This window comes from Quercus robur, chromosome 9 (genome assembly GCF_932294415.1).
Source record: "Quercus robur chromosome 9, dhQueRobu3.1, whole genome shotgun sequence".
In the NCBI taxonomy this organism is placed as follows: Eukaryota; Viridiplantae; Streptophyta; class Magnoliopsida; order Fagales; family Fagaceae; genus Quercus; species Quercus robur.
In genome coordinates this window covers 53,209,431-53,234,561 of record NC_065542.1, presented here as the reverse complement: position 1 = coordinate 53,234,561, position 25,131 = coordinate 53,209,431, and the positions used below count along the sequence as shown (strand labels likewise).

At 33.5% G+C, this 25,131-nt stretch overlaps 3 protein-coding genes and 1 long non-coding RNA gene across 4 annotated transcripts in view; 1 reads left to right on the top strand and 3 right to left on the bottom strand.

Moving 5' to 3' along the window:
- Positions 1 to 25,131, bottom strand: part of LOC126699078 (uncharacterized) — a 96,043-nt gene that overhangs the window by 48,874 nt on the left and 22,038 nt on the right. The window lies entirely within an intron of this gene.
- Positions 1 to 25,131, top strand: part of LOC126699076 (uncharacterized) — a 108,007-nt gene that overhangs the window by 60,850 nt on the left and 22,026 nt on the right. The window lies entirely within an intron of this gene.
- LOC126699077 (uncharacterized) lies at positions 2,856 to 7,481 on the bottom strand. The gene is made up of 6 exons (XM_050396634.1): positions 7,259 to 7,481; positions 5,573 to 5,766; positions 4,651 to 4,794; positions 4,472 to 4,552; positions 2,999 to 3,126; positions 2,856 to 2,895 (listed from the first exon to the last, which is right to left on the bottom strand). The coding sequence occupies exons 1-6, from the start codon at positions 7,479 to 7,481 to the stop codon at positions 2,856 to 2,858; spliced, it is 810 nt and encodes a 269-aa protein (XP_050252591.1).
- On the bottom strand, positions 17,618 to 20,185 carry LOC126699075 (cytochrome P450 CYP82D47-like). The gene is made up of 2 exons (XM_050396629.1): positions 19,138 to 20,185; positions 17,618 to 18,389 (listed from the first exon to the last, which is right to left on the bottom strand). The coding sequence occupies exons 1-2, from the start codon at positions 20,083 to 20,085 to the stop codon at positions 17,763 to 17,765; spliced, it is 1,575 nt and encodes a 524-aa protein (XP_050252586.1). The 5' UTR covers positions 20,086 to 20,185; the 3' UTR covers positions 17,618 to 17,762.

Genomic DNA, 25,131 nt, shown 5'->3' with positions numbered 1-25,131 from the left:
AAGGATTAGCCAATTTACATCAAATATGTCCCTAACAGAAATATTTATTTATCTATGAAAATATTAATTAGGCCCCAAATGTTAACTAATGAATAAAAGGTAATTTTTTTCCAAAGAAAAAAAAAATCAATGAATGTGTGACTAAAACTGTTCCTATTTTCTATGAGAGTTCTAGAGTATAAAACTCGTTAACCTCTCAGACATAGATGCTAAAAAGTAACTCTCTCAATGGAACAAAACTGAATTCAAAGGGAAAAAAAAGAAAAATCAATCTCAAACCTCATTCTTTTCTATACAAATGGCTAGAAAGTATTTTTATTTTTTATTTTTAACTTTGAACTTCCTAAGTTATGCTTCAAACTTTCTTCTTCATTGAGTGTGTGTTTGGCATGGATGAAATTTGTTAGTTTATTTTACTATTCAGCTTATTTTTGCTACTATTCATGGGTCTCACTGCACTTTTGATACTATTCATGAGCCACACTGTACTATTTCAACTAACTTTTACCTTTATCTACTGTTAATTATACTCCTTAGGTCTCTTCTCTAAAAAATCTATTTCTTTTTGCACTTTTACTTTTTTTTTTTTTTTTTTTTTTTGCTGAATTACTTTGTACTTGCTTTACTGTAAAGTCTTTACATTTTGACATAAGGTGTTGATAAATGTCTCTGTTTGGATATTGCTTATTTGCTGAAAACTGAAAACTTATTGTTAAAAACACTATAGCAAAATTAAATGTTTCTGTTTGGATATCGCTAATTATTTGCTGAAAACTGAAAACTTATTATTGAAAACACTATAGCAAAATAATTTTTAAAGTTGTGAATAGTGCCGTGAGACCCAAAAATGCATGGGTATGCACGTTTTTGGTTGGGTTGTGAACTGTCCCGTTTGGTAGAGGAGTTTGAGTAATGTTGTTTGTATTTTTTTGAAATACGTGTGGGTGAAAAAGTGTGTGAAAAAATGTGTGAAAAAATGTATAATGTTGTTTAAAAAATAAAAATGAATTGTTTAACAACTCTACCAAATGGGGTCTGATTTGCAAACACACGCTCATTCTATAATTTTACTAACTTACAAATTGGGGTGGGGTAGGAACGTGGATAGGGGTAGCATAGGTTTTATAAAATAAACCTAAAAAAAAGAAAGAAAGAAAAAAGAAATCAGACCACTACGTTATTAGTTTATTTAATTTACATACTTAAATTTTCACCTTCAATTTTTTTTTTGGTTAAACCTCCCGGTATCCGAAACCACAGGGGCTCCGACTAAATCCGGATTCGAGCCGGGTAGGACCACAAGGGCGGCAAAGCTCTCCCAACCGAGTTTTAACGCAACTGCATGCCCAAGGCTCGAACACGAGACCTTGGTTAAGCTAGGACAACCCCTTACCAGTTGACCAACGCGCTCGGTGGTACCTTCAATTTCTTTGTTTCTTTACACATACGGAGATATGAAATTCTATATAGTATATAATACCCTAGATGTCAACAATTTTTTTAAAAAAAAAAAAAAAATATATATATATATATATATAATTTCATAAAATTTTCAATCATAGTTGTTAGTACTTAGTTGCTTAACTCAAAATTTTTATTTTATTTTTTTAAATTTCTAGTCTATTATAATCTAATAGATAGAGTTTCTTTTTGTTCTATATATTTTATTATTACAAATTTCTACAAGAAAATGTACATATAGATATGAAAAAAAAATTGAAAAAAAAAAGTGAGAGGAATAGAAAAATTAATTGAGTATCAAAAAGGGTTTTGGGATGAATCAGTTACTAGTGATAAAAACAGTATAACATAAAATTTAAGTGAAAATCTTGCAAATGAATAAGAAAGTCATCAAAATGATTCACACCGCTAGCTGATTCTAAGAGCTTTCCATTCTGCTTCTCCACTAGATGCTTATTCAACTCTTTGCACTGATTCTTATAGTGCTATTTATTGTGACAATAAAAGTATTCTACATCTTTCTTTACACGTGATCTAGATTGAGATCTGTTCCTGCTTTAGTTCCTTCTTCTTGACCTACTTCTACTACAATTGCTTGACTCTGACTTTACAAAAAGTCCATCAGCCTAAGAACGATCACCATCTTGCTTCATCTTCATCAGCCTGAGAACGATCACCTCCTCGAGTTCTAGGGTTTCCTTCCCATACGTCAAAGTAGTTAGAAGATAATCAAAAGGTGTAGGAAGCAATGCTAATAAAGCCAAAACTTGACAATTGGGTGTTCAAAATGTTAAACATGTTGAGATGCTCCAACAGATCCGAACCGTCTTTCATATGTAAACCATAAAGTTGTTTCTTCATTTACAACTTGTTCATCAGATTCCTTTTCATATAGAGACTTTCTAATTTGTTCCAAACTTCTTTTGCTATCTTTGCTTATAGGATGTTGTGAATGACCTCATCACCTAGGTTGAGATGAATTGTGTTGATTGCCTTCTCATCCATATCTACTCATTCTTCTTCCTACATCTTTTCGAGGGATCATTGTACACATCGGGTTCTAAATGAAGCACCGAAGGAAAGGCTATAACTAGCCAATCCATTGAAATTATATCTACTCATTCATTCACATCTACTCATTCTTCTTCCTACATGGTTTTTGGTTATGTGAGTGCTAAAATAGCTTTTTTGTTAAAAAACTCCTGTGTGAATGCTCTAAGAATCAAAACCTAATAAAAGGTAACCCAAATCTTTGTAAATTTTATAGCATAAGAAAGAAAGAAAAGGGAAAGACAATAAAGATCAAAATTTGAAAATTCACTTTGATTTCATTGGGTGCTTGAATTAGAAGCCAATGTAAGTAAACGAAATGTTACAATCTCCAAGGCTGATTTCTAAACTGGCATCCTCATTATAAGTTGGCCTTGCATGAAACTGCAAATAGAAAGATAGGAGGGACAAAGACAATGTGACAATTAGATATATGATGGAGGGCAACACAGTTTGTAACAAAAATTACATATGGAAGGGGACTTACCTCTTGATGTAATAGTAACAAAAGTCAGCCAAGATGAATGTTTGGACTATTTCTGCGAGGAGAGCAGCCCCAAACCAGAAGTTGCCGCTACCAATCAAATAAAAATACTTTCCACCGGTCTCGTAAAACTGCTTGCATTTATTTGTTCCCATCATTAAGGCACAAAAGAAAGGTTATTTTCTAAAAGTAAAGCCACCACCAAACATAATGATATGGGTGGCTGAATTTTGCAAAATTTTTGCTTTTGTACAGACTATGAATGAAGCAAAAAAGAGAGAATTTAATCAACACTAATGTCACTAATAAATTTTAAAAAGCATAGTCCCATTCCTTGTTATTCTAAGTATGATATAGTCATATAGACCTAATCTCATAGACTAGATTCAAGTGTCGTTAAATATTTTAGTCCAAAGGCTTAATTCATAACTAATCAGATAATATGACTTTGTTATGAACGCTATGTGGCCTGAATTTTGACATCATGAAAATTCCTGGAACCAATTTGCACGAGGATCTATTCATAAATGTTGAGAAATACATTTAGACAAACCCATGGCCAGCATCACATGAGTTGTGCTTGGAAGTTAAGAATTTAATCCAACTGAGGTGGTATACAGCTTACAGATATATTAACAAGTCTAATATATATTTCCTTTGGTGGGAGGGACCCCTTGGGGGTGGTCCGAAAATGCTGGCTAGAAGTTTTGAATCCAGGACCTAATAGATCTCCTGAGGCTTTTTGAACTACTAGAGCAATCCCTAGGGGTTAAATTAACAATTCTAATATGGGGTTCTCATGATTAGCCTTAAAATAATAGAATAAGTTTATGAAGCATTCCAAGCATAGCAAATGTTGAAACTTTACTGAAATCAAGAATGGAGTGGTATGTTAAAAATCAATGTCTGATAGTGTCTACGTTGCGAAATCACTAGAGAACCCAATGCCCACATTAATATTTCCCTCTGAAATAAAAGAAGCTAATACTTGCAAATACTATATAACTATAAAATTTTGTATCAGTAGAGTTGAACTCTGCCGCAAACAGTTTTATAAACTTTCCAATTGTGAACCAATGAAGTGTCCTTGTTTTATAAAACTTGGAAATTGGGGAGGATAAATATCCAGGTTAGATACACAATGCCATGAGGATATGGTTGTTTTTAATGATGATTTATTCTATATATTCTTTCATTTGAACAACATCTGAAAAGATGTCATTGAGCTTGTTCAGGCAATAATTCATAGTGTTCTTCACCCTAAATACTTTTTAAACTTGAATCAAGTAAGAATACTATTAGTAAAATTAAGGAATGTTTAGTTGCTCAGGCAAAACACACATTACTAAGTTGTTCCCTTCTAGCAAGTTGTTTCCAGTTCCACACAGAGTCCACTAAATTTTCATGGATGTAATAAGAATAGTCATATTGAACTCAGATTGAGTTTATGCATTATGTGATCCTGCAATGTCTCACCATAATTATCCAATGAGCGCATGCCAAAAATCTTGAAACTCCCAGTGCAAACACATAATGGGCTGTAAATGGTTCAATCATCTGAAACAATCTAGCCAGACTGGACCAAAATTAGTATGAATTTCCTAGAAATTTATAAAATGCTGAGTTTAAAGTAAAGAGAGGAATGAAGCTAAAACCTTTGCATTCTGCATCAGACGGAGCTGAGGCAGCACTGAAATGGTTTCCAAATATGAACCAAATGCCCAGAGGATTTGACAAATGAGAAAATGATATGTAGCATTAGGGTGGATAAGTATGGCAAGGATAGCACAAGGCACCACCTGTCATAGAATAACCAGCAGAACATCCTTAATTCATCTCTCTTTATACTTTGCTAAAACAATAGCTGTCTAAATATTTTTTTAATATCTAAGATTAAAGGGCAGTCATTATGAAGTGTTCAATGCAATATATTAATAAAACATTTTGAAAGAATAGCTAATAACTTGACATCAATTCTCATGTTGTTCCATACAATGGTACAACAAAACATCCTTTTTGATGCTTACAGAGATGCGATACAAAATAAAAGCTAATGAAATATATATATATATATATTTATTTTATTTATTTTAAATATCACCCATACTAGTTCAATTCCTTGACAGAATTCCAAACACATACTAATTTCAACTGTCATGTAATGTTTTACAGTGGCTAATTATGTTTAGCTAAAAAGATGAGCATTCAACAAAAAGTGAAACATGTAAGAATACAATAATAGTGCAACATTCAAAACAGTCTAAAGCTCTTATAAATACAGTCGTCTTGGCTTTACTTTCTTTGCAATGGGCTAAGGAGAAACAAATGAATCAGGCATTATTGTTTACCACATAAGATAATTTTCTAGCAGTATGTTCAATAATCTCGATACTAAATCAACTTCTTTAAACAAAAAGGCAGTTCCATGATTTTAATTGTTTTTTTTTATTTTTTATTTTTTAACTATAAATAATACTCGTTATATCAAGGATAAGGAATGTAAATTATGATAAATTTAAAGGAATGATTGTAGACTAAATGTTTAAATCTGAACAGAAGAAGCAGAAATGTTGTTACCAAATAATATAAGGGAAAGTTGTCAAGCTCCTTGATGTAGGTTGACTTCAACTTGAACCGGATCATGTATATAACCCATAATGTTGCCACCAGGGTGATTACATCTAATATTATGTAAATTCCACCCGCCATAATGGTGACCAACCTTGCACCTACGAACAGAGCTGTGAGTTCTTGAGTCTTTAACGAAAGGCCTGAACAAGGCAATAAAACATTTTTATTGAAACTACCAATACTCCTCAAACTTAGTTAATGGGTTGAACTCAACACATATCTTTGTGAAGGTAGATAGAAAATAAAAAGTTTCGTGCTTGTCACACACTCACACTTGAAACCTTAACATCATGTCAAGAACTGCTACAGAAAGAGAATTCCTATTTTCATGAAAAATAAGTTAATTTTTTTTTTTTATTGGGTTGTTGTTATTGTTGTTAAGACTTAAAAGTCACATGGCAAACAAAAGTTGAAAAAAAGAAAACATGATATGAAACAATTTGCACTATCTTTTAAAAAAAATTTCCTTGAAACTTTCTGTTTTCCTATCATTCACTTTTTGCCTTTTTCTATTCTCCAAAATGAGCAAAGCAGCATTTGGTAGCATTTTTTCAATATATAACACCAGAGCAAATTACAGAATTTATTATTATTCCACAAAAATGCTTAAATATTAAGTTCTAAGACAACCAAACAGATCCCAATTTTGTGGAACAGTTTATGGAAAAAAAAAATGTTTGGATTGCATAGATTTTATATAATTGCTAATTTTGGTGTATAAAGCCAGAAAATAATAAAATTGAAATAGGGAGCTTCACACACATGTTATCTTGTCAAAAAGATTTTATATAATTGCTAATTTTTAGTCTGATAAGTTCAAAATTAATATCTTGTCAACGTTATCTTTTAATCTTTCCCCTTGAATTAAAATCCTAGTTGTGTCTTCTCAAAAAAAAAAAAAAATCCTAATTGTGCTACTTACTTTTCCTTAATCATTAAAATCCTAGTTGTGCTTCTAAACAAAGACTGGTCATTCTTATAAACTTAATTCCTCAGACATGAGGTTTAGACTTTAAGTCAATAAAGTAAAAGAAACTCAACTTTTTTTTTGGGAAGAAAAATAAAAGGGAAAATTATAATTGCCTTTTAACGATTTGGTCAAATCACAATTTAGCCTACAAACTTTCAAGTGATACATTTTACCTTCTAAAGCTCGGATTAAAAGTGAAATTGTTAGGATTCCATCAAAAGACGTCAATTGACATCATTTTTACTCCAAACTTTATGGATCAAAATGTAAGCATTGAGTTGGGCTCAAAATAAGAACGGAAAAGGTCGTGGAACTAAATTGTTATTGAGTCAGACTAAAAGGAATGATTTGTTTGTCCAAAAATTACAAAATCTATTAATTTGAATATAATCTAGCTCTCTTTTTCTATTAATCTAAAATTTAAGAAGTCAAATATAAGAATTAAAAGTGTATGGACTAAATTATGAATTCACCAAACAACATATGGAATCTAAACAAATATGTTGACAATTTAAAAAGATAAATATTTCTCCAAAAAAAAGAAAAAAGAAGATAATTTAACGCACCAGACAAAACAGATCAATAACAACAGCTTCTGGTTATCTTAAAAATTAATAATAGGAAGACATGCAGTGCAGGTATATAAATATAGATGCATGTACTAGAACAAGTCTTTTTGGTGGTGAGTTTGTAAATCAAGACAATGATTCCCAAAGCATGGGTGAATTCTGAGCCAATGTAGAAGTGGTTGAGATCATGAATGGTAAGCTTCAAAGCCACCAAAGCTAAAAGTGCAACCATTGCACCAAGACAAATCTTCATCCTCATAGATTGTTTCTTCACCCATTCAGACGACACATTCATGGGTGAACTCCTCCTACCCATGATGATCACTCTCTTACCTCTAGCTAGATACACAAAACTCAAACCAAACGAGAGAGAGCGTTTTTGTTTTGATGTAGTGTGGGAGCAAGTAATAAGAGTAAGAAAGCCTTTTTTTTTTTTAAGATATGAAGAGGGCCGTAGTTGGTATAAAAATATGGAAAGTTCTTTGTTTATGTAGCATTTATTTTTGTTTAGCAAAAAAAATGTAGCATTTATTTTGTTTCTATGTTGGTGGGAGCTAATGAGGGGTTGACACGTTGGATAATATTTAAGGATATTGGATTCTTATTTATTTATTTATTTTTTTTTTGAGAATCAAAGGATATTGGATTCTATTTGAAGTGGGTATGTGCAATTTCCTTGTTTAAGACTACTGATTTCTGGAGATGTAATAAAAGTAATGGTTGGATTAATACGTGTTTTTAGTCTATTTGTTAATGAATTATTTTAAATTTTTTTTGATATAATGTTTATGAGAAATAATAATAATAATAGTAATAATTATTATTATTAATGGGGCATTGCCATACAAATCGAAAAACTACAAAATTTTCAATAAAGAAATTTTCATAACCTCCTATAAGGAGAGGGAGAGGGATGACCCCTTCCCCTTAGTAACAAAGTGTCTTTCTTAGTTCTTAACTCACTATTCCTCCTTGTTTCTCAACCACAAAAACAAAAGAAACTTATTCCTCCTTTTTTACTCCCTTTTTTATTTTGAAAAAATTATTATTTTAGAATTTTATTATTTTGCATACCTATTAAGGGGATTGATCCAATTTGAGTAATTCGGCTGATATGGTTATAAATCCAACGGTTTCTTACCTTGTAAAACCATGAAGCTATATCCTATATAAAAAAAATCCATATTTCTAACATTTCTTTCTATTATATTTATTTATGGATATTCATTTTTTATTCTTATCTAAAATCTATAGTTGTATGAATAGAGGAATTATCATCTGATCTAAGTCATGTATTCCATCATGACCCAGGGTTTTGCATAAGTCTATCTTATTTTTTCCTCCCAAAAAAAAAAAAAAAAATTGTAATTGTATCGTGCCAAAAGTTATTTATTTATTTTAAAAAAAGAGAGTTTTGACAGTCCATTGATATCATAGTTGCGTTTGTTTCAATGTAAAATATTTTTAGGTGAAAATATTTTTGGGAAAAGAAAATATTTTCAAGTATTTGGCTGCATTATGAAAATTGTTTTAGAAAATGTTTACAGGTGTTTGGTTGTTTTCTAAAAATACTATTTTCTATTAGTTTTCACATTTTCTCAGCTTCCAAACAAATTTTATAATAGAAGATTTCAGTATATACAGTTAACAAAACAAAAATCCATTAGCTCCATTCATTCACAAGCTGAACTCGGTGAAACTGAGAGAGAGGGAGGAAGAAAGACTGAGAGATTGAGGGAAAGAGAGATAGATTGGGAAAGAGATGGAGATCGGGTCAACGAGATTAGTCTTCAGCAGCAGTGACGATTTTCAACGGCGGTAATGAGATCGGTCTTGGTTGGGTCGAGAACGAGATCAGTCTAGGGTGGATCGGGTATTGTAAAGGGTGGGTTTGAGAGAAGTGTTTCGCCGGCGACGTGGGAGTGACGGATCGGAGATGTTGGAGGTGAGATAGGCTTCGCTAGCATGAGGGGGGACCTCAAACTGACATCTATGTGTGGGGTGGAGCTGCATCTCTCTCTTGTTATTGCATGGGGTGAAGTTGTGAGCTCTCATCGTGGGTGGATCGGTGACACTCGTCGAATTGTGGGTGGAGCTCAAATTGGCATGAGGGAGAGGGTGGAGCTTGGTCACAACTAAGCTTGGAGAGTACCAATGATGTTTGTGACGAGTGCGTGTGAGAAGCTTCGAGAGAGTGTGTGAGAAGTGTAAATCATTTGACGGTAAAACAAGAATGAGAATAGTTTTACGGGTGAGAAGGGCTATTTTACAGGCAACGAGTAAAATAATTTCCGTTTGACCCAATTTTCTGTAGGTACCAAACACGCCACCTAGTGTAAAATAATTTTATGAAATCCTTTTCAGGTGAAACAAACGCAGCCATAGTATTCTTTGTGATGTTTCATGAATGTGGTTCAAATTCAACTTCTTTTTTTTCCTAACAAAAAAATTTGACTTCTTTTTCTCCCACTTTTATTTTATTTTATTTTATTTTTATAAAAAAGATCTAGTAGTGAAATTAAAAGTATTAATTAAAAAAGGGAAAAGTCATATAAGATGCAGCGTCCTAGATGGGGTGGCAGTAGTTCCCTCCCTAAGCTCCCTTGGGCGAGGCCTAGAATAAATTCTTTGGTTAGCATTCATTTCCTAGCAGCCTAGCAAGGTCCATCATCCTATCATGCTCAAGTATTATACAAATTAATTAAAATCATATATAAAATAAAGAAAATACTTTAATAACATTTTTGAAATTCACACAAAATAATAAAAGGATAAAATTCATTCTAAATCCTCTAAGATTGGGTCAATTATCATTTTGGTGTTCAAAGTTTGAATTTTGTCAATTTCACCATTCAAATTTGCATCCGGAGGTTAATGCAGTCGTATTGTCTACTTCTGTTAGACAATTTTCCACAATGCCAACTAAAATGACATAATTTTAGGTTATATTTTTAAAATTTTTATTTTAAATAAAAGTTTGAATCATTGAAAAAAAAGGTAGCCAAAAGTTGTTAAAATTAGAAAATGAAACATGGCAATTTTGTTTGATCTTTTAATTAAAATAAAGGTATATGCCCAAACCAATGTAGCCTATTTCAAACCCAACCTCTTTGCTCCTCCTTGTCATTATTTGGACGATGAACTTCAGGCTAACTGGATCTAATTTTTGGTTTACGAGTCAAACTTTAGCAGATTTTGACCATTGTCCAATATGGCTACCTTGGCTGTTATAGCCAGCGATATCTATACATTAAGTGTGCGTTTGGATTGGGATGAAAAATTAAGATTATTTTACTATTCAGCTTATTTTTGCTACTATTCATGAGTCTCACTATACTATTTCAACTAACTTTTACCTTTATCTACAGTACTTTCAGTAATAAGTTTTTAGATTCAGTAAAATAAGCGGTATTCAAACACACCCTAATCAAAGAAAAATATTAAGATTAATGTTGATGGGGTTGGTTAATAACTTATTATGGACCCAATACAAACCTTCTTTGTTCTTAAGCCAAGCTAGTGCAGTTTTCATATTAGTACAGAAATAAATAAATTACAATTAAAAAAAAAAAAAAAAAAAGTAGAAGAGCTAGTCTAGCTAGCGTCGATGGGAAGTGGATTACTGCTATTACCATAAGCCATTGGAGTCGTGGTCCTCCAAAGTACACTTTATAATTTCTCTAATGTAGGGGCAGCAAACAAATGAGTTCAAGCACTGACATAAATGGGGTGGATTGGCAACGGGAGTTGGTTTAATTGGCAAGGCTCAAATATTTTGCCCAAAAGGTTTAGGTTCGAGTCTTGTTAATAGCAGTCCTCTTTAATGGGTGATCTATAAGTCCAATGTAAATTCTTTCTAATGCAAAACTGACCCTTTAAATCTTACTTTTTGTCAATTCAGTCCTTTAAGTTTTAGTTTTGTCATTTCAATCCTCTAAACTTCCAGTATAATCAATTTAGTCCTCCATTGGCCTTCCGTTAGGTGCAGCTCTTAGTTTTGGATGATTTTATTTATTTATTTAAATTTCTAAATTAAAAAAAAAAAAAAAAACGAAAAACGTTAATTACCAAAAAAGAAAAAACTAAGTCAATGACGTCGATCCCCAGTCCACTGGAAAAACAAAACAAATCCTCAGCCCGTGATTCGAGAAATTTAAGGAATTGAGGGTAAAGAAAGAGAGGGAAGAGAGATGGAGAGGGAGAAGAGACCCTGTAGACCCACAACCGTTTCATCCCAAAACAACACAAACACAGCTGACCCATTGTTGTTGGCCTGTCACCACCTCAATCCGTTACCCATTACACTCCAAAACCACCGTACAAACCTCCAATCTGCCCCAAATGACATCAAAACACCACAAAGTTTCCGATCGGGTCATTGATCAAATACACAACACAAAAAAAAGGCCTTTCTTTTGTTATCTGACGTTGGGGTCTAAGCAGGTACCATAACAATCTGTATTGTAAGGCAGGAAATTAGTAGAATTCCTAAGCTTTGAATGACGGTGAGCTTATAATACACTAGACCCACATAGCAAATCAAGACGAATATCCAAAATTTAAAACTTTGCAGGTTGAAAATGCTAGAAATGAATACTCTCTTTCATTTATATAGTAGGGATTTTTTTTCAAAATAACTACAAAACCCAAACATTTTTATTAGTTAGCAACGTTTTTAAACTATTTAGGAAATTAACAACTCGAGTATGTGAGACTCGATTTGACTGTAGCAAATTTCTTCAGGAAATCGAGTATAAGAGAGTCGATTTCACTGTTCATCATCTTCTTCGTTCGTTCTTTTTTTTTTTCTCCATCTGCCGTCCCACACCTTCTTCCCAACCCCCAAAAAACCCAAGACAGCTTCCTTCTTCAACTATATCCATTTCTCAAAATCTCAAACCCAAATCATGATCTCAATTGGAGCAAAAATCCAAACCCCTCATCTAAATCTATTTCTCAAAATCCAAACCCATTTCTGCTCTGATTGTGATTTGGGTTTGGGATTTTGAGAAATGGATATAGTTGAAGAAGGAAGCTGTCTTGGGTTTTTTAGGGGTTGGGAAGAAGGTGTGGGACGGCAGATGGAGAAAAAAAAAAAAGAACGAACGAAGAAGATGATGAACAGTGAAATCGACTCTCTTATACTCGATTTCCTGAAGAAATCGACTCTCTTGTACTCGATTTGCTACAGTGAAATCGAGTCTCCCGTACTCGAGTTGTTAGTTTCCTAAATAGTTTGAAAACGTTGCTAACTAATAAAATTGTTTGGGTTTTGTAGTTATTTTGAAAAAAAATCCATATAGTAGCATAGAAATCAGAATCTAGTACACTTCCAGATCAGTGGCAATATTAGAATCCCAAAAATTAGGATTTAAAAAAAAAATAACTATAAATCTGAAACAATTTTATTAGTTGGGCAACTTTCCAAACTATTTGCATTTCTAACAAATCGAGTCTAATAGACTCGATTTTGCCCTTTGAAAATACGCTTGGAAATCGAGTGTGAGACACTCGAGTTTCAAACTCGAGTGTCTCACACTCGATTTCCAAGCGTATTTTCAAAGGGCAAAATCGAGTCTATTAGACTCGATTTGTTAGAAATGCAAATAGTTTGGAAAGTTGCCCAACTAATAAAATAGTTTGAAAGATTTAGTTATTTTTTAAAAAAATCCAAAAATTATTTAAAACATGGTTGACAGGTACAACAGTCCATGGTGCTATGGTGTGTGTGGGTGTACAGGGTCACCATTCTTGAAGCAGCTGAAGGTTTTGTTGGGAAGTGATGAGGCTCTAGAGGAAGAGGGACCGCGAGTAGACCCTCGCTCGACGGTGTTGAGCCGCCAAGTAGACCCTAGCCCGACGGAGCGGAGCGGAGCCACCGCAAATCTCCCTTCTCCTTCTCGGTCCCTCTTCCCCCTCTTCCCCCTCTCCCGATCTCTCTTTCTCTCTCGGTCTCTCTCTTTTGCCCACTTTCTTTCTCCCTCAGTTCCTCAAATTTCTCAGGTCAGGGCTGGGGATTTGCTTTGTTTTTCCAGTGGGCTGGGGAACGATGTCGTTACCCTTACGTTTTTTTTTTTTTTTTTTTTTTTTTTTTTTTTTTTTGTAATTAACGTTTTTAATTTTTTTTTTTTAATTAAGAGAAGTTAAAAGCAAAAAAAATCATCCAAAACGTGGTCGTTTTGGTTAGTAGTCTGCAGCATTTAAGGAATGACTGAATTGATTATATTTGAAAGTTAGAGAATTTAAATGACAAATTTGAAACTTAAAAGATTAAATTAACAAAATGTGAAATTTAAAGAGTTAATTTTGCATTTTGGCTAAAAAAGACTATATACTATTAATTACCCATATACAATACAACCCAATTATTTAAGATAAAACCCAACAGACATTTTTATCTAATCAATTATGTATGTATGACCAAAATTCACAACCACCACAACAATAGCTGAATACTCTAAAACTTCTAAAATGACAAAAATACTTTAGAAACTTTTAAAATAGCCAAAATACACCTTTAAAAAAAAATCAACATTGCCCTAGATACATCAAAACCTTCCAATACTCCTAAAACCTCTAAACAACCAAAATACCTCCATAAACATTGATAATAATCAAAATATACCTAGAACTTCCAAAATGACCTAAATATCTATAAAACCTTTAAAAGGATCAAAATACACACAAAACTTTCAAAATGACCAAAATAGTTTTAAAACCTCCAATATGACAAAATATACCTAAAACCTTCTAAATGATTGAAATATCATTAAAAACTTTAAATGTCAAAATACTTGCCAAAACATTCATTTATAATTATTGAAATATATCAAAAACCTCTAAAATGACTAAAATATCCTTGAAATTTCAAAAAGATAAATGAAATAAACCATAAACCTCCAAAGTGACAAAAATATCCTTGAAATTTCAAAAAGATGAATGAAATACACCATAAACCTCCAAAATCACAAAAATATCCTCCAAAAACCTCTAGGATGATTGAAATATGCCCAAATCCACCAAATTGGCCAAAATATTATTGAAATCTCTAAAATTTCCAAAATATTCCAAAACTTCTAAAATGGTTGGAATACATCCAAAACCTTTTGAATGGCCAAATTGAGGTTGTAGTTTCAAATTGGCTGGAAATGGTTTCAAATGGAATTTTAAATAAGTTGGAAATATATGAGTAATAAACTTCTCTGTTGAACTAGAGTGCTTGCAAAATTGAAATAGATTGATAGGGACACTAGGTGCAAAATTAGAATTCTTGCAAAATTTATGGCCTGTTTGGATAGAGGAAGGAAGGAGGGAGAGTAGAGTAGTGTTGGCTAAAAATAAGCTAATTTTGTATTAAATTTACTCTACTCTACTCCCTTTCCCTCCCCCTCAATCCAAACAGACCATTAATTAGAATAGCTAGCATTTGAAACAAAATAAGAGTAAAATTATAATTTGATTTGAATCCTTTATTGAACTTATTTGTTTTAATAGATTACATAAAAGTACATTGTATGATAGTGTTAGAGTGAGAAACATGACGAAGCACACCATACTACCATAGTATGTCTATTTGATGAATTGATTAAATAACATGATAAATTGTAATTTGGTGCTCAAATATGGGGTCTATTCAATTGTAGTAATAGAACTTTAATTTTTAGAATTTTTGAAACTTTATTAATGTTGTATCACATATAGTAGACTATCTTAGTAATTTTAATATACTTGTAGAGTGAGACACATGACGAAGCACATTGTATGACAATGTTAAGTATGTAAAGTAAGGAACATAATCCTTTCCATATAAAGTTTTCTCCATTTCATTTATTTCACTATTAAAATTTTATTTTGTAGATATAATATTGTATAGACTATCATGTCATTTTAAATTGTAATGATGTGATACTTTGTACTTTTTTTAGATTTGTAAAATTTAATTTGAACAATATAATGTGAAGGCTTAAATAGTGTAAAATACTATAACTAATTTAGACCCCAAATTTTAAAAACATAGTTTGATTGCTTTTATTCTAACTTATTTAAGTGCGGAACAAGAGTAAATGATACGCAATAACCAAAACTACTCTTTAAGCCAAAACTACAAGCAACAACAACAAATATAAAGCTTAAAGAGTAAGGGAAGAGAGATGCAAATACAAGATAATACTAAGACGTATTATCGAAGAGGAAATTGAAGTACTTGGTGAAAAACCTCTCTATGGTCCTCCAGGCGGAAATTGATTGACTAGTGAATAAATGGAGTACAAAAATATCAAAAAAGAACCCTTCAAGCCTAATCTACTTAGTGTACTTGAACCCTCCAAGTTCTAGCTACCAATAGGCTTCACGGAGCCATGTCTTCACTAGTTATCCGGTCCTAGAATTAGCTCCAAATTACATCCGCCAATCGATGGCTTCTTCTAATACTTCCCATATGCACGAAAACTTCTCTCGACACTTAGATTGGGTGAGGTAAATGTTTGGGCTAAGATGGAGATGTACGTGTAGAGGAAAACTTTAGAGAAATAGTGTAGATGATTATGGATATACAATCTCTATCTCTCAAGTGTGTAGCTAGGGTTTTCTCTCTCAAAAGTTCCTTGGAAAAACTCTTTACAATTTCGTGGGTAATGAGGGCTTATATAAGGTTGATAATGGTATGAGATAAACACACTTTAAAGAGCTCCAGGCAATGAGTTTCACAGGTTACTCGCGACTTGGCCTAAGCCATAAAGTGACTCATGAAATCTAGCTTAGCATGAGACTTTTTAGATTCTAACATGTGCTTCTCACATGGCTTTTCGTGGGTTGGCACTCGCAAGCTACTCGCGAAATCTCCTTCTTTATGGATCTTCACCAAACTCTCACACACAATCCTTACGTTAAATCCCACAACAAACACAGAGAAATGATTGAACAAAAATACAATCAAATTTGACACGAAATTAAAGTCAACATAAAAACATAGTTGTAAATAACAACTTTATAAAATGAATCCATTCCAAATCGAGAGGATCATTTTCAATAAAACTAAAGAGTAAAGAGTTTGTTCACATGACAAAGAGAGTATATCCATTTGGCTCCACACAATTTGTGATATCCAAATTTTATTATATAGTTGGCATATGATATATTATAAATATAGATAGGTCTAAGATTGATTTTTGCTTTGGCTTGATATTGTGAATGTTTTGAAATTTGAATTGTTTGTCCCCATTGATAGTAGAGAAGAAATACAAACTAATGTGTCACCAATTATATTAAAAAAAAGAAGAAGCAAATAAACATTTATTTATTTATTACTATGTTATTGAAAGGAAAGTTTCATCAATCACATCTATTAATTATTACATTAGTTTATGAGATTTTTATAATTAATAAAATTTGTAAAGTTGAATTTATTCAACCATGGGTTGGCTTTATTCCGTGCCAAATTCGTTTGTAATTCAGCAAAAAGATACCTTATATTTAGGTAGGAATCATGTAAGGGTTGTGTGTGAGTGAGTGTGAAGAATTCAAGTGTGTGTGCAATCAAGAGCATTTTCACGACTGATGACTTGCCAAAGTGCCACAAGTGTGAAGCATGTAGGAAGTTGAAGAGTCATGACAGCTGGAGCACTATAGGACAAAAAGGATAGTCTGGCTAGTTAGTTATTTCACGACTGAAACTCGCAACTTGTCCCAGTCGCAAATGAGTCACCAAAACCCCATATTTTGCAGAAAAAAAAAAGGCTTTTCATATTCCTCACATAACCTACTATAAATACCCTTATACCCAAAAAATGTAGAGAGCTTCCAGAGAGAATTTTGAGAGATAAACCATAGAGAAAAACAAGATTGACTCATCCACAATCTTAGACATTTGATTCTCCAAATTCCTCTACTCTCACCCTCTTCATTGTCATACCCTTAAGAGGATACTTAGCCAAATCCTCACCTCACTATACCCATATCAATGAGAAGGTTATTTGGTGCTTGGGAAGCAGTTCAGAGATGACCAATTCATTTGGTTGATGCAATGGGCTTATTGCGGGATTTGGAAAGCTAGAGAAAACACGATTAGGCTTAATCTTGTTGGAGCAAGAAGCTTGGAGGGCTTAGGTGCATCTGGTAGATTAGGCTTGGAGGGTCTATTACTATTCATATATCCCAACTGATTTTCTAGTAGATCATTTTACCGCTTGGAGGGCAGTGGAGAGGTTTTTTGCTGAGTTCTTCGGTTTCCTTTTCGATAACACGTGCTGGTGTTATTTTTGTATTTGCATTTCTATAACCCTTACTCTTGCCTTTTAATTGCTGTTGTAGATGTGATTAATTATGGTTTAGGGTAGTGTTTATTTGGGTATAGCTTGTACTTATCATTCCGCACATATATTGTTTGGATATAAGCTTGTGTTGGTTATTTTGAAATTGGGGGTCTAAACATTTACTAATGTTTTACACACCAAGTGAACTTCAAAATTTATAGCATTTCATGAAGCAAACCCAATTTATTTATTGCAAACAAGAAAAATAGAAAGATGTTAAGGCAAACTAATTTCAAAATAAGGTGCACACTACAGATACTTTGGGCAAGCATTGTTTGTATATTTGTCTAGATTTGATAGAGTTTGGAGGAAAGGCGTGGAGTGAGGAGAACTTCAAGAGGAGTTGCTCTGGGCAAGTTAATGCTTAGGCCTTCAGTCATGTCCACTGGCATATTCAATGGTGTTTGAAACTCAAATCCTTGAAGCAAGCGAGCTAGTGTCAAGTGTGACACTTGAAAGGCAAATTTTGAACCAGGGCAAGATCGTCTCCCAGAACCAAATGGTATGAACTCAAAATGTCGACCTGAGGCATCTACATTTGCATGGCTTGTGAGGAACCTCTCTGGCAAAAACTCTTCAGGGTTCTCCCAAACTCTTGGGTCTCGATGCAACTTCCACACATTTACAAACAAATGAGTACCTTTTGGAATGTAGTAGTCACATACATGACAATCTTCCATTGCCTCATGTGGGACAGACAGAGGGACTGGTGGGTATAAGCGCAGGGATTCCTTGATTATGGCTTGGAGGTAAACAAGGTCATTTATATCATGCTCTTCCACCCATCTTTCTCTTCCTACTTTGAGATCGAGCTCTTCTTGGGCATGCTTTAAAGCATGTTGGTTGTTTAATAATAAAGACAGAAGCCAAGTCAAGTTAATAGATGTAGTGTCTGACCCACCTAAGATGAGCATCTACAACAAGTAATTGAGACCACAATTAGAATTAGAATTTCATTCTAGTGCACTGCAATTTATAAGTAAAATAAATTATATATTTCATAACTTATAACTATGATATTATTGGAATGAACCAATGTCAAGAAGTCGAACTAGGACCAGGACTCGGACCTTGATTAATTATGGTGTGCAACTTCTAAAATTCTTTAGTCCATTATGAATGAAGTACTAGCTCTGCTTGTTTCAAAGATTTACCAATTAGGGGTTAGGACAAACAAAGAATATCACTTTAGTTGAAGGATGTTTCAATAGTAGTAGCCAGGGTATTGGTTTTTCCTCTTGTAATTTTGGGTTGTATTTTATTGTCCTCCGTGTTACTTACTAAGGAATATTCTTTTTATGGGTTTAAGGTTTACATTTATAAAGGGCCTTGGTTTGGGCTCTTGTGTATTAGTGTGGCACAAGCACAACATGTGTTCTAAAATTACTACATGTGGGCTTTGTATTCCGTTCTGTGTGCACGGGAGTACTAGGTGGAAGACTTGCCTCTTTTAAATTAAGTGGAATTTTTTAGTGATCTCGCTAGCTAGTATATTATAATTTCCTCTCATACAATCTCTACATGGATGTCATATTTAGGTGAAAAAAAACTCGACATTGGGTGTATGTGGAGTAGAGGGCAAAAGATGTCTACCGCTTATAATGGCACAAATTAACAAATTGTAAAATTGGATGTCTTTCACTTTATAAGACAAAAACATACCGTTGCTGTTGCCTTGACGATGGTTTCACGCGTGTGGCCAAACATAGAGTTCTCTTCAATCTTAGATAGCATCACATCAATGAAGTCCAACTTGTCACTTGGCTCGTCACCATTGACCCTTCTCGTAGTATGTTCATCAACCCAACTTCCTACTAGAGAATCAAATTCCTTTGCAACACGCTTCATGAATTTCACTTGCCCAAACAGATCAATCCATTTTAGAAATGGAATTAAATCCGAAATTACTGGGACCCCAGCTGCATACATAAAATCTTTAATAATTTTCCCTATATGTTGTGCCTCTTCATCAGTTCCATCATTACCAAAATATCTCTTCCCTGCAATCACTTTGGTGATTATATTCAAGCTTAGGCGTCCAATCCAGTCACTAATAACCACCTTAGCTTGGTTGTTGTTGTGCTTGTTGCTTTTGCAAAGAGAGTACAAATCTTTAACCAAAGTGTCAACCTCAGAGACTCTCATGCTTTTAAGAGTCTCTAGGTGGCGACTAGAGAGGAGTTCAATCATGACTAGCTTTCTCATCTCTCGCCAATATGTTCCATATGGTGCAAACCCAAATGCTGCATAGTTGTAAACAAGGTACTTTCCATGGCTGGACATTGGACGAGATGCGAAAGCCTTGTCGTTTGTAGTGAAACACTCCTCGACTGCCTCATGATTGCTAATCACAAGTGCACGTTTCATGCCGAATCGGAACATGAAGGTTGGACCATGTTTGTCAGCCATGGCTGCCATGGTTCGGAACATTGGGATTTTGCCAAGAAATTTATGGATGTGACCTATGATTGGTAAGGCACCTGATGGTTCTGGGGGTAAGATACCATTATTTTTGTTACTAACAATTCTAACCCTCCTAAGGTTGTATAAAAGTGACACCAATACTAAGACTCCCGAAATTGCAAGTAGATGAGAAATAATTTCCATCATCTCCCTCAATCTTAGGAGCTTTTTACTTCGAATTTGGTGGGTTCTAAGGGTGAGAACCGAGAAAAGAGAAAACCAAATGAAAGAATGTCAATTGGTAGCTTGAAAGTTGAATTGGGTTGTACAAAATAATCACTTTTGTAACTATTTATAGATGGTTTATTATAGTGACCAATGAGTGTTGGCAAGTAAAAAACAAAACTAGTACTCATGCAAGGAATTGGTCAAAATGGAAATCCTCGGACAATTGAAAAGTCTTTGCATGAAACAATACGGCTTGTTTTTTTTAATGTAGAAATGCTTTCACAATTCGGCATGTGTATGCAAATGTTAAATTAAGTTTATCATGAGCATGATATCAACATTAAAATATATTATTTATAAAAAAAAACCTTAAATACATTTATTTTAATACCGACTATGCCTTTGTTCCCAAGGAAAGAGGATTTAGATTTGTGGATGGTTGTATTGACCTTTAACTCCAACGTCAATGATGACTTTTCTTGGGTTCACATGATACATCAAATTAGATTCTGTCAATCTGATTGGAAGCTTGCTAGAGTTTGTTAGTACAAAAAGGTTAGTGATATAAGTTTTTCAATTAAAAATGTCTAGAAGGAATTTTTTTCTACCAAAAAAAAAAATCTCAGATTAAGCGTGGAAATACAAAACAAATGCATTGGAAGAAAATGAAGTTCCTAATCAAATGCAATCACATATTCAAAAAAAAAAAAAAAAAAAGAAGTGTAATTACACATACACAATAATTATTTTTGGTAGAAGTTTTAAATAATGGAAAATATAAGTTTTCAAAACACATGCATTCCATCACTCGAATATTAAAATTTCATATAAAAATATTTAGAATATTTGGCTAATACATTGAGGTTTCGACTTGACTTGGCATAATCCTGTTGATTATGAATGTGTAATTCATTCAATTCACTACAAAATGAGATATATATATATATATATATATATATATATATATTTATATAATCGAATCATTGGAAGTAGATCGAGAGTGTGAGCAGAGAAAAATCATTCAACTTGATTTGGCATAATCTTGCTGATTTACCGATTACCACTTTTTTTGTCACTAAACAGTGGCCTAGACTTGTGATTTCGTACTCATTTTATAATTTTTTTTAAAAAAAGTGAAAAGACAAAAATGTTGATAACAACAATTAAACCTTTAAAAAAAAAATGATGAAGCCATAAAGGCAAATTTGATAAAAACGATTAAATTGGTATTTCTATCTGGAAATTGATAAAATAGTATATTTGGTAATTAAATATGATATTTACTTGAAGCAATGTTGCAATCTCCATGAGATAATTAATATAATTTTCACTTGAAAGAGTAGGATCAACCTCAACTTCTAAAACCTAACTTTTATTAATATGGTATTAATAAATTTAAGGTCTTTATTACCATAAATCAAGTTAGGATTTTACGTTGATTTTTGCGAATATGATCTTGCATCATATATGAATGACTTCATTTTGCATAAAGTAATAAAATTTTTAGTTGCAATAGTAGGATTATTATATAAAATAATAAGTTTTCTACATAAGATGAATACGTTCTCAAAAAAAAAAAATGGCGAATTTCACATAAAACATTAGTTTTTCATACATTCAAACATGCCTTGATAATGATTTCACTTGGATTTGGGGCTAGTCATCCATATTCCAGTCTACAAGCAAGGTAACGTGTCCACCCTCCCTTTCACATGAGGCAAACAACAAGTGGAGTAAATAATAATGTTAGACAGTGACGATGAAATCAAGATTTAGGAGTTAGAATTTATAATCAATTTAGACTCTTCAAAGGTCTGCGAGCAACTAGATGGCTATTATTTTTTAAATGCAGAAATGCTTTCTTAATTCCCCATTTGCGTGAAAATGTTAAATTAACTTTATATGAGCAAGACATCAACCTTTTATACCTCTATTTTATTAGCAACATTGTCTTTGTTCCAAGGAAAGAAGAACTACGTACGGACAAGTGGATATTCTTTAGAATTACTGGTTTGGTAATTAGGTTCATGCATGGATGGTTATATTGGAGTCAATGATGACTTTCTTGGCTTGGTTCTCATTTGACATACTAAGTTCATAACACAAATCTTCAATCTCATTTTATACTCTAATTATGGTATGTCATTTGTCTAATTTTTATTTTTATAAATTTTTAAACTTTGATATTTTATAAAGAGAATAAATATAAATACATGGTATGTTATAATTGATGTTGGAACATAAATCTCTCTTGAGAACACATGACATTGATTTCAAATCCACAAGTAGATGGACGAGGCCAGAACTAAGAATTTTTGGTGCTGAGGTGGCCAACTCCTAATTTTATAGGTTATATCTTAAAAAATATTTAATAATTATAAATATTATAAAGGATCCTTGGCTGTGTAGTTCCGCTGCTGGGCAAGGCCATAGACTCCACTCGACTCGAGGTCTCCAAGTCGATCTATTGCCACAGTGTGTTTTTAGGAGCTATAGCCGTGTTTTAAAAACGCGGCTATAGACCACTTTTTTTTTTTTTTTTTGGTGTAGTGAAATGGGTTAGTCACTTCAACTATTAACATGGATCCATTTGATCCACTGGTGGGATGACACAATGGTCACCATGGATTTGCTTAACCTTGCATGTGTTTCTGTTGTAAATTAAAGTCCATGTATGTGTAAGTGTAACCCAATAAGGAAATGGTACATCGAAAAGATCATAACAATCTGGGCGATAGACTCTTAATGACTATTAAGAACCCATATTCGAAAAGAATCGTTTCGGTCGGTTTTCTAAGTGTTGGCCAACCGCAACCGAAATTTTCGATTTGTGAAATTCTTAACTGAAACTGACCAAAATAATTGGAAATCAATCAGTTTCGGTGGTATTTCGGTTCCGTCGGTTTCGGTTAAGCACATGGGGCTATCGATTTTTCCAAAACTCTTAGTCAACATCACAGTCACAAAAAGAAAATAACAACTCAACATCGTGTTGGTTTATCGATTTTTCAATAAGAAAATAACAACTCAACATCACAGTCACAGATTCACAAAAAATAGCATTGATTCAGTATTAAACAAAACCCAAAATACAAAAAAGAGAGAGGGTTATCAAGAAATTAAAAAGAGAGAAAGTCACCGTGAGAGTGAAAAGATCAAGCCACGTGGGGAGGACGGCGTGGGGAGGCCAGCATGTGGAGGCGGCAACAAAGGCAGATTCGTGTGGAGTGGAGGCTGTGAGGTACTATGACAATGAATACCTGTGGGCTGTGGGGTATGTGGAATAGCTGTGGAGGCCAGCATGTGGAGTAGCCGTGGAGGCCGGAGTGTGGAGGCCGGTGGCAAATGTTGACTAATGGAAGATGGTGTGTGTGATTGGGAGTGATGGAGGCTTTGTGTGAGAAAGAGTGATGGAGGCGTGGGTAGGTAGAGAATACCTAGGGGCGCAAGACAACTCTCTCTAAGGAACTCGGCAAAATAGCCCCGTAACTTCAGGAGAAGGGTGCCTCCTCACAAAGGGGGTCGCAGTGACCAAGCCCGGGTGACTGTTTACCAAAAACACAGGTCTCCGCAAAGTCGTAAGACCATATATGGGGGCTGACGCCTACCCAGTGCCGGAAGGTCAAGGAAGTTGGTGACCTGATGATAGGGAAGCCGACGACCGAAGCCCCAGTGAACGGCGGCCGTAACTATAACGGTCCTAAGGTAGCGAAATTCCTTGTCGGGTAAGTTCCAAACCGCACGAAAGGCGTAACAATCTGGGCACTATCTCGGAGAGAGACTCGGTGAAATAGACAAGTCTGTGAAGATGCGGACATACTATAGATGACAGATCGTTAGGAGGGAGATGACAAATGAGGGAGATGGAGGCGTGAGGGAGATGAGGGAGATGGAGGCGTGTAAGTTAAAATGGGGTAGGTAGGGTTTTTATTTTCTTTATTTTTAATTAGTTTATGTTTAACTTAATTAATTTAAGTTAATTAGTTTAATTTTAGTTAGTTAATCTAACTTATCTAATAGGCAGTGGGCTTCTTTCAAAAAAAAAAGGGCAGTGGGCTTAAGTAATTTTGGCAAGGCCAAGCCCACGTTATAGACTTTATATTATATATTTAATATAAAATATAATATAATAATATATTTCGGTTTGGTTCAGTGCATTCAAATCTGCAACAGAAAACCAAACCGAAATTTTTAGTTTTATATATAATAAAACCGAAACCAAAATTTTTGCAATGGTTCGGTCGGCTTAAAGCGGTTTTTCGGTTCGTCGGTTTTTTGCACACCCCTAGAAGAGACCATAACCAGGAGTTTAGGCTTGATCACCCATCTTGCCCAGACAGAGTCTAGTCTTCTAGACTCTTAATGACTATTAAGTACCCATATTCGAAGTATGAAATGATATGCAATAGATGCTATGCCAAATCCTAGACCTAGGGTTAAACTTCTATTCAAGAAACTTAGATTTGCCACTTTATTCTGTGTAAAAAAATTGATGAGAATGGTTAATGAAAATTTTAATTTTGAGTTTCCACAAAAGAAAAGGAGAATGGATTTTAAATAGAAATTCAAATTTGGTTGGGATTTTTTAATGTAAAAAAAAATAGATTTTTATTTTGAAAACACAAATTTTTTATTGAAAGAAAAACTGATCTAGTTTTTAATTTTTTTTATTTTAAAAAAAAAACAATAAGATTTTTATTTTAAAAAAAATGTAGATCTGATTTTTTATTAAAAACAGACTAGATTTTTGTAATAAAATACAGATAAGATTTTATAAATAAAATACAAATCCGGTTTCTTTTTTTAATTTAAGAAAACATGGAGAAAATTGCAAATTTGATTTTAGTTTAAGAAAAACATGAGAAAAATTGCATATCTGATTTTTATTTAAGAAAAACACAAAGAAAATTTGCATATCTAAAATCTTAAAGCAAGATTCAACCCTAGATTTAGGCATGGTCGTCAGTTAATCATGTGAAAACTTTTGGAAAGCAAAGAAGAACACATAATATCATATGACAAACA

Coding starts and splice junctions, on each gene's coding strand:
- LOC126699075 (XM_050396629.1), bottom strand. CDS start 20,085: ATGATGGAAATTATTTCTCATCTACTTGCAATTTCGGGAGTCTTAGTA. Junction 18,390..19,137: donor TCGTCAAGGCAACAGCAACG/GTATGTTTTTGT, acceptor TACTTGTTGTAG/ATGCTCATCTTAGGTGGGTC.
- LOC126699077 (XM_050396634.1), bottom strand. CDS start 7,481: ATGGGTAGGAGGAGTTCACCCATGAATGTGTCGTCTGAATGGGTGAAG. Junction 5,767..7,258: donor CACCAAAAAGACTTGTTCTA/GTACATGCATCT, acceptor TGCCTTGTTCAG/GCCTTTCGTTAAAGACTCAA. Junction 4,795..5,572: donor ACTTTCCCTTATATTATTTG/GTAACAACATTT, acceptor ATTCTATGACAG/GTGGTGCCTTGTGCTATCCT.